At 45.5% G+C, this 16544-nt stretch overlaps 1 protein-coding gene across 6 annotated transcripts; it reads left to right on the forward strand.

The window, feature by feature from the left end:
- The first annotated feature begins 498 nt into the window (after positions 1-498).
- bicra (BRD4 interacting chromatin remodeling complex associated protein) lies at positions 499-14971 on the forward strand. Of its 6 annotated transcripts, none has more exons than XM_023961403.1 (15): positions 502-986; positions 2746-2791; positions 2869-2914; positions 3374-3439; positions 3669-5729; positions 5900-6055; positions 7854-8471; positions 8600-8777; positions 8870-8961; positions 10232-10366; positions 10455-10498; positions 10581-10729; positions 11753-11847; positions 11933-12053; positions 12138-14971. In XM_023961403.1, exons 2-15 carry the CDS (start codon positions 2751-2753, stop codon positions 13919-13921), a joined length of 5586 nt encoding a protein of 1861 aa, XP_023817171.1. In that variant the 5' UTR covers positions 502-986; positions 2746-2750; the 3' UTR covers positions 13922-14971. The 6 variants fall into 6 exon arrangements, with proteins under 6 accessions (XP_023817177.1, XP_023817171.1, XP_023817173.1 ...); XM_023961405.1 differs by having other exon boundaries at positions 11951-12053; XM_023961404.1 differs by having other exon boundaries at positions 503-986; positions 11948-12053.
- Positions 14972-16544: the final 1573 nt, after the last annotated feature.

Raw genomic sequence — 16544 nt, forward strand, 5'->3', positions numbered from 1 at the left:
AGAGTTTTAGGGCCAGTTTACAAACAAAAAATGTTATTCAAAATTATAACTTTAAGAAAAAGAAAAGTAAATCATTAGAATTATTAAATTATATATTTTTTGTACCCCTAAAATTCTATCATACTATATAAATAACAAATACAAGTTTGAAATGATGTCATGTGACATTCTATTTACATTTTGAGTAAACAACATTATGGGGGAAAATGGAAAGTCTGCATCCTAGACTTCTTTTTTTAAACTTTATTAACCAAATTGCCAATGGTTACATAGTATCACACAAACACAGACACAATTGAACAAAGGAAGAAAGCTACTTCTAAAAAAATTAAAAGAAAAACAAAACAAAAACCAATTACAGAGCATATTACTTTTAATCAAAAACTTAAAAAAAAAGGGTGGTGGGGAGCAAAAAAGGCAAATTATTCAAATAATAATTTTCAAATAATAGTATTTTTTTCACATATAAAAATGGGCAAGAAAGGTTTGTTATTAATATATTTACATTTATGAAAATAATATTTGGCCTGAATTAAATTAAGTTAGTAGATCCTGTTGTCTTCCTTGTATTCATAAAACCTCAAGACAGTATTTTTTAAACAGAAAGAAAAACTGGGTATAACACGTTTTTGCAGCAAGTTTAGAATTCCAGATCAGAATGTTAAAGTATGTGTGCAAGTCCAAAATAAATGTGGAAAGGTTCCAACATGAATGTTACAGTTCAGTCTGCATCCAATGTATAACATCGTTATCAGTTAAAAAGTTGACAGCGAACAAAAGAAGAAAAGAAAAAGAAGTTCAGCGACAATAAACAAACGAAAATAAGAAGAAAAAAGCCCTCCTGCTTCAGCATGGCGTCTAAAGGCTCCGAATTCAATCAGGCAAAACGGAAGTCTCCTGTTTCCTGCTTGAAGCTGGGTCCTGCACAGCAGCCCGTGCGAGGCTGTCCTGGAGACCCCGCGCTGCCTGCACCTCTATCGTCTCGGGTGAGTTTGTTCAAATGTAGCGATTTCTCTATTAATCCGAAAAACTGTTACGAAGCTGCAATATGCACCTTCTGCGGACAGTCCGCAAACTGCACCGCTACCGCAATCGAAGCGCCACATTGCCCTGCGACATGGCAAACAAGCTAATTTTCCACCGAATTCCCAAGCATACCCCCCTCATCAAGAGTATTCCAACATTAACTCATATTTTGCTTGCAATGAGCGATAGCTAGCTGCGCAGTTGCGTTCACACTTCTAAAGAGACAACAACGCAGCTTTGTGTCGATTGAGTCGCGTTACCGCTGCGCAGCATAAGTGCCCAAATTGTGCCACTCGCTGGTTTGTTTTGAATGTCAAAGGCTCAGGCTAGCTGTATGTCTCAATATTGTTGATAGCTTGTTAGCAGATTAGCATGCTAGGCTAACGAAAGTCAACCCAGATGCGTTAAAATGACTAAATCTAGGAGTTAATCGACCATTAAAATCAACCAAATCACACAGATTGTGTCGTTAGACTGCAGTGAGAGTCTCGGTAGTTGTTTGTTGTGTGTAATATTGTAAATACGCTTGCTAAGCTTCTTAAAAACACCAGAGCTAGCATGTAAGAAATCGCTGGTATCCATTCATATCCTGCGCTCCGGTTCTCCGATGGCTAAGATCCGCTACTTCCAATCACCGGGTTTCTGTCATAGTTTCGCTGATTTTTCCGACTGGAGACTCGTCGTTTTGCTGTGGATTAAAAGCGATAAATCTAGTTGTTGTTATATGTGGTAAAGTAGGGGGGAAGCCACACTTGGGCGGTGTGAAAACCGCGCTTTTTCAGGATGATGTTGTGCATTGCTGTCCGCTGGTTGTCGGTGTTCTAGTAGACGCAGGTTCTGCTAGCTGAGTGTGTGGATAAGTTCTGGAGCTCATCGGGTTCTGATGCTTTTGAGCGTTTATCGGAAAAGTCGAGGTGGTCCAGCAGGTCTTTATGTAAACTCGACTAGTTTTTAGTGGTAAATCTTGCTTTCTGTATTTTTGCATGACAAGAAGCTGTATTTTATTCTCGGTACTAACTCAATAATTCAACGCCTCAATAACAGTTTTAAAGCTTTCCCTATTTCACTTATGATCGTGTTTTTTTTTAAAATACGATTTTTTCTTTAGATTCTGAATGAGTTCTTTACCTTGTCTGCAATGTTTACACATCATAAAAAAAGCATGAAGATGACCCAATCACACATGTCAACAACATAAGTCACTGTATTTGAGATAAGAGTAATGGCTTGTAGTGGAGAGACCATCCCATCAGAGTGCAAATTTAAAAACCTGATCGACTCAGTCTGTAATAGAGTTACTAGGGATAATAATCGTCTTTTTGGTTTTAAGTATAGCTTTAACAGAGAATTGTTTGAGGGAGATTCACTAAGATGTAGTCATCTTTTAAAGCATCCCTACATTTATTTAACAGTAGTCTTTAGTCCATTGTAAAATTGGATGAATTTCAATCAAGACTGATTAGACACACAATTTTTTAATTCTACCTTTTCTAAGTAAAAAAAAAAAGGATACTACTAACTCTTTTATCCAAATGTGTACCCATTTAATTTCAGTTCTGTTTTTTAAGTTAAAACAATCGGGTATGAAAATATTTGTAAATGTGCCACCACAGTTTCAGTTCAAATATTGACGGGGATTGTTGTTGTCAGTACCTTAAATGTTAAATGTACCAAGTTTTATATTAACTTAAACAAACCCCTTTTCCCCATCCCTGTTAGTTGTCATGGATGATGAAGATGGCAGGTGCCTTCTAGATGTAATTTGGTAAGTCATGGCTGACTCGGTGAAAGATTGACATCTGTCATCTGCATCGTTGTAACGCACATCTCTTTCTCCTGCAGTGACCCAGAAGCTCTCAACGATTTTCTTCATGGATCTGAGACCCATGTAAGTGTCTTATAGAGCATAAAGACAAAAAAAAACCTGCACGCAAAGTTTGTATAAAATCTACACCTGTATTTGACGTTCTAATATTTTATAATTGCTGCTTGCAAGACCCTTGTACTAAATACACCTTTGAGGCCTGTGTCGATGCACCCTAAAACCCCAATCCCTCACTGCTGTCATTTACCTTTGTACTGCTTTTTCTGCTTTAATGGTCTCTGCCTTTTGGATTGCATTGTGTTGTTTTTTAACAAACTGAAAAACACTGGTACTAACGCATCCCAACAACAATTTAGCTCCTCTGTCGCTTATCTTTCATTGGTTCTTTACGTTCTGGGTTCTGAACTGTGTTCTGCCCTTTCCTTGCCCTCTTCTGTTCTTGTCTGTCTGTGGTGACTTTTGCCTGTTGGGTCTCGGGTGGCTTTGGTTTGTCTGTACGGTCATTGGCGGACGTGTCTTTAGTTGGACACTGACGACCTTTTGGATGGTTCGAGTGACCCCTCCAGCTCGTTCTTCTCTACCACTGGGGTGAGTAAAATCCCCCAATCTTTGTCCCGCTGTTGTCTGTCCGCCTGCATTGCATGCCCTTCGAATTCCTCCTCCTTTCCACTAACACGTCTCACACTTTACGGGCGTTGGTTTGCTGCGGTTTAACGATGATTTTGTCAAGATTATATGTCTTTTTCGTGCCGATGCAGTCATTCAGATTCATACCTCACCTGGCTTCACTGACTTCCCTCTTCTATTGTACTCAAAGGGCCATATTTCAGAGGTCCAGCCTACAGTCTCGCTGTCGGCCAATGAGTCAGCCGGGCTGCCCAGAGTCAGTGTTGACCTGGACTTCCTTGAGGATGACGACATCTTGGGTGGATCCCCAGGAGGAGAAGGTGGAAGTAACGGGATTGGGACGAACCATGAACCGTGCGACATCTTGCAGCAGAGCTTGGCGGAAGCCAACATCACAGAGCAGAGCTTACAGGAAGCAGAAGCCGAGCTGGACCTGGGCTCCTTTGGGATTCCAGGCCTTACACAGGTGGTTCAGACGCTTCCCGATGCAAGCCTCGCTGGGGCGGGAAGTGCTGCCGTTGGCGTAGGAATAGGGGGTCCCACTGCAATCTTCCCCGGGTCGGTCCCGAGCACCACTTCTACTCCCCCCAATGCCACCGCTGATATGCTGGGCTCGGTGCTCGCCCAGCAGGGCCTTCAGCTCCAGCATCCGGTTGTGAACAAGGCCATCAGCGTTCAGCCCTTTGTGCAGCAGGTGGGCCTGGGAAATGTGACCATTCAACCCATTTCAAGTCTCCAAGCTCTTTCGAATGGGAACCAGTCAGGACATTTGGGCATTGGACAGATTCAGGTTGTGGGTCAGCCTACAGTTATGACTATTAATCAGTCTGGGCAGCCGATCCTGGCTAAGGCCATGGGTGGATACCAGTTGCATCAGTCTGGGGCTGAGATGTCCGGTGCTGGTTCTCAGACAGGGCTTGGAGGCACAGGCGGCGGGCTTCTGATCCAAAGTAACAAAGCAACTTTGAGTTCCCCAGCTTTAAATGGACCGGCTGTATGTGTCAGCAGCGCCAACAGCAGTGGCGGGACCATGACGGTCCCGTCTGGGCTTGTAGGATTTGGTAGCACCCCTCTAAGTTCAGGAGTCACGTCCCAGGTACAAACCCAAGGAGGCCAAATCATGCAGAACGTGATCATCCAGCGCACGCCCACACCCATTCAGCCCAAGCCCCCTCAGGGTGGACCCATTCAGCCTAAACTTTTTAAACAGCAGCCGCAGCAGCCATCGCCCCAGACCCTCCAAAACGATGCCCACAAGGCTCTCGGGATTCAGCAGATTCCAGTTTCCGCTGCTCAGAATGTAACCTTCCTGACTGGCAAACCCGGTTCTAATGTGGTTCTGAGTACGCAAGCTACAACACAGGGCCCCCAGTTTCAACAGTCTCTTTTCAAGCAACAAGGCCCACAACCATCTGGCAAACCGCTCAGCGTCCACCTACTAAACCAACCAAGCAGCTTTGTTATTCCCTCTCAGACTGTTCTTCAAGGTCAGAACCACCAGTTCCTCCTGCCCCAGCTGCAGGCTGGCGGGCAGATCCTGACCCAGCATCCCGGTGGCCACATCATCACAAGTCAGGGTCCCGGTGGACAGATCATCGCAAACCAAATTTTGACTGCAAACCAGAACATCAACTTGGGTCAGGTGCTGACTTCACAGGGTTCCTCTGGGGCAACCCACATCCTCTCTGGACCCATTCAGCTCCAGTCTGGGCAGATGGCCACACCGGCCCTCTTTCAGATGCCCGTCGCCTCGCTGGCTCAGAGTCAAGGTCAGACGCAGACCCACACCGTCTCAGGGGCTGCGCAGACCGTTATACAGGGCATGCCAATCCAGAACCCCCTGACCATGTTGGGTCAGGTGGAAGGACTGAGCCCTGCGGTCAGCCTTCAGCCGGCTCTGCAGCCCCAATCGGGTGGCGTCCCCAGCAGTACAGGAGCAGCGACCGTAGGTCAAGGCCAGCCTGGAGAAGCCGTCACTGTGCTGGGAGGCTCTGCCGACGCGGCTGCTCACCCCACGCAGCAGCTGCTACCACAGTCCTCCATCCTCACCATACAGCAGGCTTCCTCTGTGTCCTCTGCTTCCACCGTGCCCACCTCTTCTCCGTCCATATCGGTCTCCACCGCGTCCTCAGTCACAGCAGTGGGGCTGGCCCCCCATCAAGCTCAGCACAGTCCAGGGAGGCTACTATTCACAAACCAGGGCCAGAGCATGATTCTGAGCCAGGAGTCTCTGCAGATGTTCCTACAGCAGGTCAGTGTTTTTCTCTTCCTTCCTATGCTTTCTGGTGCACATAATTAACAATATGCTTAAATGAATAACATGCATGGAGTGGGATGTTGTTTTGACTTTTTTTCTTTTGGTTTACCATTTCACTTCCTCCCTACCCCTCCTCATCCTGAAACGGTAACTTGTACTATCAGGAGCACCGCCATCAAACAGAGTCGACCCCCTCTGTGGGCGTGCCGGCGTCTGTAATCATCAGCAGCAACAGCATCTCTACCGCGGCCCCTGCTGTCCATGATAGCCAATTAGCTGACTCTCCCCCTGGCCCATCCCACATGACAGCAGTGGTAAAGGTAGAAAATGCCCCTTTAAGTTGAGCCCCACCCACCTGCTGCTGCTGCTGCTGCCACAACAATGTTTGGTTTTCTCTTTACCGCTCCTGTGCATCACTGCTTCCAGCTGATGATTCTAGTCAAAAATTAGTTCCTCTGCGTCTTTGCTTTCCCTGCGTTGCCTCACTACATGCCAAAAATTGACATTTTTCTAACTCGCATTCATTTTTTTGTTTGAACGTCTGTAAAAAGCCAGAACCGTTTTCTTGTTTCAAACTGTTGTGCGTCCATTTGTAGTTTTTGGAATAAACTCCACGGTGGCCCTGAAGTGCAAATCACATCAGATCACTTGGTGCAAAACAAAATAAAGATCACAATGATAATTAAGAAAGCAAAACAAAGAATACATTTTAAGAAATCAAACTAAAATTCCAAAAACCAAAATGTAAAAAAATAATTTTTTAAAACTTAAGTAATTTTCAGAAATCCAAATCAAATGTTTAAAAAAATGAAAGAAAATGAGGAGCTGGTTGTGGTAGGTATGGGATGTCACTGAGTGGATGATGATGCTTTGAAAAAGAGGGATAAGAAGAAGAAGGTTTTGTCCAAAAGCTGGTAAAGAGTTGATTGAGCAATCACTGAACGTTTGGAGTGGACGGCCGAAAACTTAAACACTCTAGTTTTCTGATGATGGAGGACATATTAAAAAAAAAACAATGTAAGCTTATGATTGCATTTCTGAACATTTCTTTTTCAAATCTTTGTGAATCGGATGCAGTTAGGAGGGGAAGGGGGGGCGGGATTGCTCCAAACCAATGGTTATGCTTTTACAATAGATCAAAAGTGGAGGAAGACGCTGTCATGCCAAATACCTTCCGGTAGAAACAGTAAACAACCATCATCATCCAATCAGTGTCATCCCATAATACCCACCTTTTCTGGTTTGATTTTTTTAACATTTCATTTTGGTTTCTGGAGATTACTTTTGAAGCTTTCCTCTTTATCTTATTACTTTTGGAAATGTGTTTTTGGAATGACGTTTTGGTTATCTAATTTCTAAAATCCAGTGTCGTTTTCTTATCATTTATTCCGTTGTTTTTTTTTAATGTGGTGATCTTTAATATGTTCTTTGTGTTGATGGATTCACTGATGTGATTTGAACTTCAGGGCCACAGCACCAACATAGTCTGATGTAGTCCTTTCTGTTTGCTGCATGACTGACTGTCATTTGTGCTTCTCCTCTCTTGTCTTGCATTTCTTACATCGTCATTACGCTTTTCTCTCTAGTTTGATCACCGCAGTACCCCCTCAAACCAAACCAAAAACCAGCAGGTTCCCTGTACTTTTCCCCTGAACTCTTTGGGGTCGTCTTATTTACAACCGCAGCCCCACAAACGGGGTTTCCTTGAGATTCACCAGTTAATCATCACTTAATTTTATATATAATTCCTCTCAACGTAAAGAAAAGGAGAAATCATGGTGCTTCTACTACTTTAACTTCAACATCTTCTAGATTTTGAACTTCGATAATCTGCTTTTGTTTTGTTTGCCGATGTTTGACCTTCGCTTGTGTGAGCTGAGGTTGGGTGATGCGTTTAAAAAGAAGAAAGTAATCAGAAATTTGTTTGGCTTGTTGACTCAATAATCACTAAATTGACTCCAAATGAGTTTGTGTTGAAGTCACCCAGCCTGGATCTGTGCCAAATCTAAACTCCGTTAATCATTTTACGCTTGCGACTGTATTGTGAGTTTTGCTTTCATGTGAGCTTTCATGTTTGCGTTCGAGTGTCAATACTGACATGATGTGATTCCGCATCAGGTACCTTCCAGCGCAGCTCAGCAGCCTCTGAAGATCCAGGGCATGTCCCCGTCGCTGACCACTCATCCTACGACGCCCCCAGTGGCGGAAAGCCCCCAGCCTTCCCAGTCTCCCCTGGTTCTGAGCCAGCAGATCCAGTCCCCGCATCATCAACAGCGTCCTCCGTCGCAGCCTCAGCCGCAATCTCAGACCCCCTCGCGGTCGTGCACGCCCTCGTCTCACCCTTCGCTCTTCATCGTCCCAAATCAAGTGGCAGAGTCCCCCAAACCCGTCCCGCAAGTCCAGACGCAGCAAACGCCACCCCAACAGCAGCACATCCAGCTTCAGCTCCAGCCCCTGCCCCGACCGCCCTCGCTGCCCGCCCCCTACCAGCAAGAAAGGCCTTCGATGTCACAGTCGCCCAAACCTACTCCCGCACCAGCAGCGGCGCAGCACCCCTTCACTCCGCCTCCTGCCAGCGCGTGTGCCCCCGCCGTGGTGAAGACCCAGATCCCCATCCAGGGCTTTACCGCAGTGCATCAACAGCAGCTGCAGTTGGTGGGAGCGCAGATCCAGACTCTGTCCTCCATCAGTCAACCCTCACCTCAGCAGAAACAGCTGTTGGAGAAGCTGCACCAGGTACTGCCAGCTCAACCAAACGCCGTTCACAACCCTTACATTTCCTCACCTCTTCAGTATTTGGTGTGTTTTTTGGCGACTTGCTCGTCAATCTAAATCCGGTTTTGGGACCTCGATGTCTGTTCTAGGTCCAGCAGAACATCATGCTACAGGCGAAAGCTCCTCCTCAAGCCCCCAGTCAGTTTATCTCTCAGCAAGATGTGCCTGTCGATAAAACGATTGCTTCGTCAACCAGCGCCGATAATCCCGCTCAGCTTCCCGCAATGCTGCAGCCGACATCGGTGCTCGTTAAAACTCCCGCTTCAGGTCAGCTGCAAAGTCCCGCTAAAGACGTAAAACAGGAAGTTCATAAACGCAAATAGTTTTGTCTAATGTTAACTTATTTTTTATGTTTTTAGTATCAAGTGACTTACAGGTTTTCTCAGGAGCCCAAGGGCCAGCACTGGTGAATCAGTCTGTCTCTCCTGCCAGCCTTACCCAGCCTGCACAGGTGCGCCGGCCCCTTTGGAATTTTTTACAATTAGTTTATGTCAAGCAAAAAGAAGACAAACATAAGAAATATACACTCACCGGCCATTTTATCAGGTACACCTTGCTAGTACTGGTCTGGACCCCCTTTTGCCTTTAGAAGTCCCTTAATATGTCGTGGCATAGATTCATCAAGGTACTGGAAAAATTCCTAACTCTATTTGTACCAAGAGGTCGAAGTGTGCCAAGAAAATATCCCCCACACCATTATACTACCACCACCAGCCTGAAGCGTTGATACAAGGCAGGATGGATCCATGCTTTCATGTAGTTGATGCCAAATTCTGACCCTACCATCGCAATGTGGCAGCAGAAATGGAGACTCAGACCAGACAACGTTTTGTCTGTAAACCCTAGTGAAGGTTGTGGGTGAAAATCCCAGGAGGTGACTTCAATCACCTTTCTTCCCTGTTCTGATGCTCGGTTTGAACTGCAGCAGATTATCTTCACAATGCCAAAGTGTAGTGAGGTACTGTCATGTGATTGGCTGATTAGAAATGTGTGTTGACAAGCAGCTGGACGGGTGTATCTAATAAATTGGCCAGCGATTGTATAAATATATAAACCCTTTCATACAGATATACCTACACATGCAAATGATGCCATTATAATTACTCTACTTAGGGTTTTTAACATGTTCTTTTAGCATTTTTCCCATTTGAAAAAAAAATATAAAACTTCATTTCTGAGTGTTTCTTTATTCAAATCCTCTTCAATATTGCCCGCCATTTTTGTTGCTCCTCTAATATTAGCTTGGGGTTGTGAGGGGCTGGAAGCTGGTGGGAGAGGGTGTAAACAAAGGGATGATGGGATATCAGTGGAGGCTTACTTCTGCGCCAACTGGCCCGCCCACAACTGGGAGGCGAATTTCTAATGAACTTCTGCCGCTCTGCAAAAACTATGTTCTGATTCAAGATTTGAATAAAGAAACACTCAGAAATGCAATTTTGAACTTAATTTTCTTTAAATATGTTCTCCAAGCGCAGATCATTTATAGAATCCATGTGTTAATAACATCAAATTACAAAGATGGAGTGCTTATTGATTACATTATTCCGAGAATCTTTATGACTTGTGAAGTATTAAAATACAGTGCTTATCGATGGTCGTCGGATAATATAATTGCATTTTTCCAGAAATCTTGAATGTATATCATCATTGAACAGATGCACCACCTCGCTATGAGATGTATATCAGTTAGTCCTCTAAATATGTTTGTTATCTGTGTTCAGGTTCAGCCAAAGCCAGGAGTGATCAGCTCAGTCGGGGGAATGACTCTGGGGAAAGGTGGGGTGAAAATACAGGTGTTGGGAGCTACCCTGACCCAGATGCCTGCTCCTCAACCCCCTCCTCCAGTGCAAACTCAGGTAAAGCTGGGAGGCCTTAGCACATGTTTCCAGAGGGTCTTTGACACGTTGAGCTTTACGGTTGTAATCTTTGCTTTTCACATCACAGACAACAACAATGCCTTTCGGTGCAGAGCCCAGTAAAGAAGCCAGGTACGCACAACGGCGGCTTCACGGTCTACCTGAAACGTGCTGCACTTTTGAGTGGCTTACCTGTTTGAACACCTCCATGCAGGATGCTGGAACAGCTGAGGAAGCACCAGGGTTCAGTGCTTCACCCCAACTACAGTTCTCCTTTCCACTCCTTTGAGGACACCCTGAACAGACTGCTGCCTTACCATCTCTACCAGGGAACTGCCAACTCCTCCCAGGACTATCAGAGAGGTAACTCGCTGCACACCCCTGTGGTAGAGCGGTTGACCTCTGATCATAGGGTCACAGGTTCAGTTCCCACCCATGTGTCAAAGTGTCCTTTGACAAGACACTGAATTGGTGGTTACAGGTTGGTGTGTGTGTGTGTGTGTGTGTGTGTGTGTGTGCTTGACTGAATGGGATTTGTGACTGCAAAGCACTTAATCAAGGTGGAATAGTGCTTGATTAAGTACAGTAGGGGCGCAACGGATTACAAAACTCACAGTTCGGATCATTTGATTTGAAGAGCTGAAGTGTGGCTAATCAGGATCATGGCTGAAACGTGATCCGTTGCACCCCTGCAGTACAGCGTTCCCTCGCTATGTCGTCGTCCACCTTTTGTGGACTTTCTATTTTTTGCAAATTGTTTTCAGTGCAATTTCGAATTGTTTTTATTTATTTATTTATTTTTTAAGTGCAATGTGTTCTGTGTTCTGATTGGCTGGGGACCTGAACAAGTCTCCTCTGTGCTGTGTCTCCTGTACAGATATGTGCAGTTTGCCAAATCTACAATCTTATTTTTCTATAAAGGTTAAAACTTCTAAGAGTTTAACAAAAGAGAAAAAGTGTATTCGCTCAGGCTGATGTCGCGATGACGATAAATTTGTGCAGGCTTATTTTAAACTCTCAAAGTTCAAACTTTCAAAGAAAAACGTCAATGTAAGATGAATGTAAATGCGTACATAAATCTGTACAGGAGACCCAGCAATGGAAGAGATTGATTGACAAGGTCTACATCTAATCAGGACGCAGAACACACACAGGCTGTTTAAATAAAAAACATACAACATTGCACTAAAAAAATCTGTAAAACCGTCAGACTGTAAAAAGCTAATCGTGAGGGACCACTGTACTTTGCAGATTTTAATCTATGGCAGGTTATTTTTTAGAGCGTAACGAGGAACCACTGCATACGCTATTTACATCCTGCGTTCTCCACATGTACTGTTAAGATTGCCTTCCACAGTTTTCCTAACCGTTTGGGCTTCTTTGTAGTGGATGAGGAATTTGAGAACGTCTCCTGCCAGCTGCTAAAAAGGACCCAGGCAATGGTTGACAAATACCGTCACTTGCTCTTCGCAGAGTCAAAAGTAAGTATCTAAACTGGCCTTGTTGGCTGTTGGCTGTTGCTGCCGCCCCGTTTGTGGTGAACTGATTTTGAACCCACCGCTTTCGGCATTTAAACCCGAGCAGAGACTGGGCCCCTCGGCAGAGATGGTGATGATCGACAGGATGTTCATCCAGGAGGAGAAGATCGCCCTGAGTTCGGACAGGGCTATGGCCAAGGATAAACCAGGTACGCCTGCTGGCTCCTCCTCCTCCTGTTGTGTCGGTCAGCAGTTATGTAATGGCTGATGGTACTTTGTGTGTTTCCTTGCAGAGGAGTTTTTGGCAAGTGTGCGAATGTTGGAAAGTGTCTCTGTGCCGACGGAGCCCCCCTCAGTGAGTGGAGTGGCCCCGATTGACCCCCCTGTCCAAGCACCTGTTGCCCCTGCTTCAGCGCCTCCTTCATTAAACGTCGCCCCAAATCCTCCGCCTGCATCTGCTTCCGCTCCTGTTCAAGCTCCTGCTCCGGTTCCGGCGTCGACTCCCACGCCTCCTTTCCCCCCTACCAAGTTGGTCATCAAGCATGGTGGGGGTGGGGCATCTGTGTCCTGGTCTACCAGCTGTCCGTCAGTGGCTCCGGCCAAACCCGCTTCTGATCCTGTCAGCCAAAGCTTCAGTCGTGCTCCCACCTTGTCGTCGTCGTCGTCCTCCTCCTCGCTTCCCTCGGCATCCTCAAACTCCCAGGAAGCAGACGACGACGACGACGTCGCTCTCCCTCAGCGAACCAGCAAGCCGCCCATCAAGACCTACGAAGCTCGCAGGAGAATCGGTTTGAAGCTGAAGATCAAGCAGGATCAGACGGGTTTCAGTAAGGTGGTCCACAACACCGCTCTGGACCCGGTGCACACGCTGCAACCTCAGCCGAGCAATCAGGCCACGCCCCCGCCTCAGGCTCCGACCCAGTCTGAAGCCGCTGTTGCAGCAGATGCAAAGCCCCACCCTTTATCATCCCCTCTCACCACGGTGATCAGAACTCAGTCCCACGCGTGCACAGCTTCCTCTGGCTTCTCGGTTTCCATGACGACCACTCAGAGCAACCCCCCTCTGAGAGGAACTGCTTCCTCAGGTGGAGCCCCATTGTCGTCGTCCTCCTCTTCTTCATCCTCTCACTCCTGGCCGTCGTCCACCTCCTCATCCTCCACTCAGGTGAACGGGACGCTGGATCACCACAGTGTGGGCGGAGTCAAACACAACCCCGCCTCCGCCCCCACCCCCTCCCAGACAACGTGCCGCCTTCCCCTGCGGAAAACCTACCGGGAAAACGTAAGCCCGTGCGTCAGACCCGGTGTCCCAGGTGGAGGAGATGAAGGTTTGTCCTACCCCAGAGCAACCCCCTCCCCCCCCAGGCACGGGGCCTCCACCCCCCCCTCAGAGCGGACAGTCATAGCCAGCGTGAAGGCGGACAAAAAAGACAGGGAGGCTTCACGCCCCCACACAGAGTCTGGCCACGAAGCTGGACATTTTGGGGGGGCGGTGCAGGGGCTGGACAAAATGAATGAGGTGTTTAACCATGGCATCAAAACCACGCAGCACCATCATCACCCCCTGCTCTTAGACAGGGAGGGGGCCAAGGAAGGTCGCGCGGACCAAGAGGTGGAGGTGCGGAAATACAAGCGGCTGGGTGGGAAAAACAAACACGTGACCGGAGGGACTTTCAGAATGGACCAGCACGCCCCCGGGCCTCCCTCCCCAGAGTCTTCCTACCCTCGAGACTCTCTGCTTCCTGCCAAACGCTGCAAGTCAGACTCCCCCGACATGGACAACGCCAGCTTCTCCAGCGGCAGCCCGCCGGACGACTCTCTGAACGAGCACCTGCAGTGCGCCATCGACAGCATCCTCAACCTGCAGCAGGAGCCGTCCGGCCGTCACATCAAAGGGGGCGGCAGCAGGCCCCATCAGCACCAAAGTCAGCGCGCGGGGGACCTGGCCGCCTCCTCCCACAGACCCTCACTCCCGCCCGCTTCCTCTGCCTCCTCATCATCCGCCTTGGCCCAGCACCCTCAGGTTGGCGGTCGTGGCCACAATGGCAGCTTGGTGCCCCAGACTCAGAGCAGATAACAGCCCCTCAGCCCCAGGCTGGACTGACGGGGGGGTTGACAGGAGGCCGGGCAATAGTCACAAGTAGGCGGGGGGGGGGTCAAATAGTATCACTGTACTATTCTGCCAAGCTGTGTTGTCCATTTGAATTGTCCGGGCAGTTTGAATTTGACAGACAAAGGTTCCAGCAGGACAGTCGAACGCCGGCGCCTTGCCCCTCCCCTTTTTTTCCCTTTTTCCCCAAACGAGGCTTTTCCTTTTCAAAGTTCAGTCATTTTCGCTTCTCCTTGTCACTATTTATACATTCCTTCCATGTGGCCTTAGCAGCAGTCACCGTTCACAGATGTCCCGGCCACAAACGGCGTCCCCGGTGAGCATCGGGCAGCTTGTTTGAACCGTTCCCAAGGCGACAGCAGACAGCAGTTTCACCTGGAACAGATCAGTAAATACGACAACTCTTGTGTCTTGCATAGTCTTATCACAAAGAGACTTCTGCCTTACCGAGGCACACAGTAAATGCAATCCACCGTGTGGTAAACCTGACGGTTCACTTCTCATCGTTTACTAGCAAAAAAGAAGATGCAGATGGCGTCAAAAGGTGTTGAGGAAATATGGAATTATGAAATTGTTTTAGATCTTGGACCCTTCCCTCCTGCTGTGGAATTGCAAAAATAGAAAATCAGTTTTGTTCTGCTTCAAACATTTCCCGGGTTCTTGTTTCGCAGCCTCACCTCTGCTGTCGGTCGGTCATGTCTGATGGACACGTTTCCGCCCGCGGGTCAGTTTCCTGTCTGTCTCAGCTCCGTCACTGTGCACCCGTCTGTTTTTTATTCTAGCTCTGGTGGACAATTCAAACCCAAACGCAGCACAAGCATCCAGATGAGGGGAAAAAAGGAACAGTAATAATGTAAAAAAAAAAAAAAGAAAGAGGAAGAAACAGACCGGAAGAGAATTTGAAGTATAGTATTACAGATTAATTTTGTATTGTATTTATTGTGTATAATGACACTTTTTAAAAAGAAATGTACATTTAGTAAAACTGTAAATTAAACCTTGTTTCTTTTATGAAAACGTTGGTGTTTGCTTTCTTTTATTCTCCAGTTTAGATCAGTTTGACCTTAAATTTGGAGGATCCACAAAAGCCCCATAAAAAGCAAAAAATGATCAAAACTGGATTCTTTTTAAACTCCATGCCATTAGAATAGATAGTTTGAGATTGACAGAAGCCATGGAAATTTTTAATCTGACTTTGAAACAATAACGATTGCATAGCATGAGGTTGAAGTGACTGTATGGACTTCTAATCTAAAAGCTTTAAAAATGTTCAGTGTTATTTTTATACAGATAGCTGCTTTGATTTCATGAAGTTATCTGATTTAAATGTGTTAAATGTCAAAGCAGCACCTGAATTTGGTTTTTGCAAAAATGTTCTCTAATTTGTGATTTTTCTTCAGAAATTTTCTTAAATTATTACTTTAAAATGTTTTGCATCTAGACAAAAACTCAAGATTATTTCTGTCCTTGGTCAAGTTTTGCTTTTTTCAGTCTCTTTTATTTTTTCTCTCTCTAGTTTGGTTTAGTTTTGCTTTTTAACCCCAAGAAAAATAAGATGATGGTTCAGTTCAACATGGAAACACATTTTTAATAAATCAAGATTTTAGTTTTTAAGTGTTTTTTACATTTGACATATTTTCTTTTGCATCTTGAGAACTTGAAGTACTTAATGAATAGTTAACCCTTTTGCTATCATAGGCACTGTAACATTGGGAGTTGGGTCATCTAGACCCACTAGACAGTGCTCTGAACCTTTTTTCTTCAATGATTTGTGATCTTCACTGGTGTCCATGGATTACATGAAATCTTTCCACCTTTATCCACCTTCGTCATGGTAGGGAGAACACGTTAAAGTAAGGGTGGGGTCATCTAAGATAGCACAAGGGTTAATTGACTCAAATTTCTTAACATTTTCCCTTTTTGTTTTATTTTAAATATTTTGCATCACGGCTCTTAACAGACTAACAAAATCTCACATTATTCCTAGTTATTAGTCAAGTTAAGCTTATACTCTGAAGGTAAAATATTGACTTTCTGGAAAAACAATTGTGGGTTTATTTAGTGAAATTGTTGTTTTTAACCCCCTTTAGATAAAAGTTCAACAGCTCAACATAAAAACAACTTTTTAAAATCAAGCTTTTATTTCTTTTAACTAATTTTGCTTTTGCACTTTAAGAACTTTATGTACTTAATGTATGGAGTTAGACTTTTTAGACAACACTTTAGTTGAATTCTGCTTTTTTGTGTGTGCAAAATAAAAGAGAAATTTCATAAATGTATGTAAATTATTTTCCTTTTTTAGTTTTGCATTTTTAGTTTCACTTTTAGAACAGGTGTCTAGGCGGCTCTTTTGAGACATTTTCATGCTTTCATTTAGTCTAGTTTTATTTTTTGCTTCCTACTCCAGAAAAAAGAATAACTCATGTTTGAGTTCAGTTTTCTTTTTTAACCCTTGTACTATCCTAGGCACTTTAACGTTGGCAGTTGGGTCATCTAGACCCACTAGACAGTGCTCTGAATCTTTTTTCTTCAATGATTTGTGATCTTCACTGGTGTCCATGGATTACATGAAATCTTTCCACCTTTATCC

This window comes from Oryzias latipes, chromosome 13 (assembly GCF_002234675.1).
Source record: "Oryzias latipes chromosome 13, ASM223467v1".
NCBI classification, from domain to species: Eukaryota; Metazoa; Chordata; class Actinopteri; order Beloniformes; family Adrianichthyidae; genus Oryzias; species Oryzias latipes.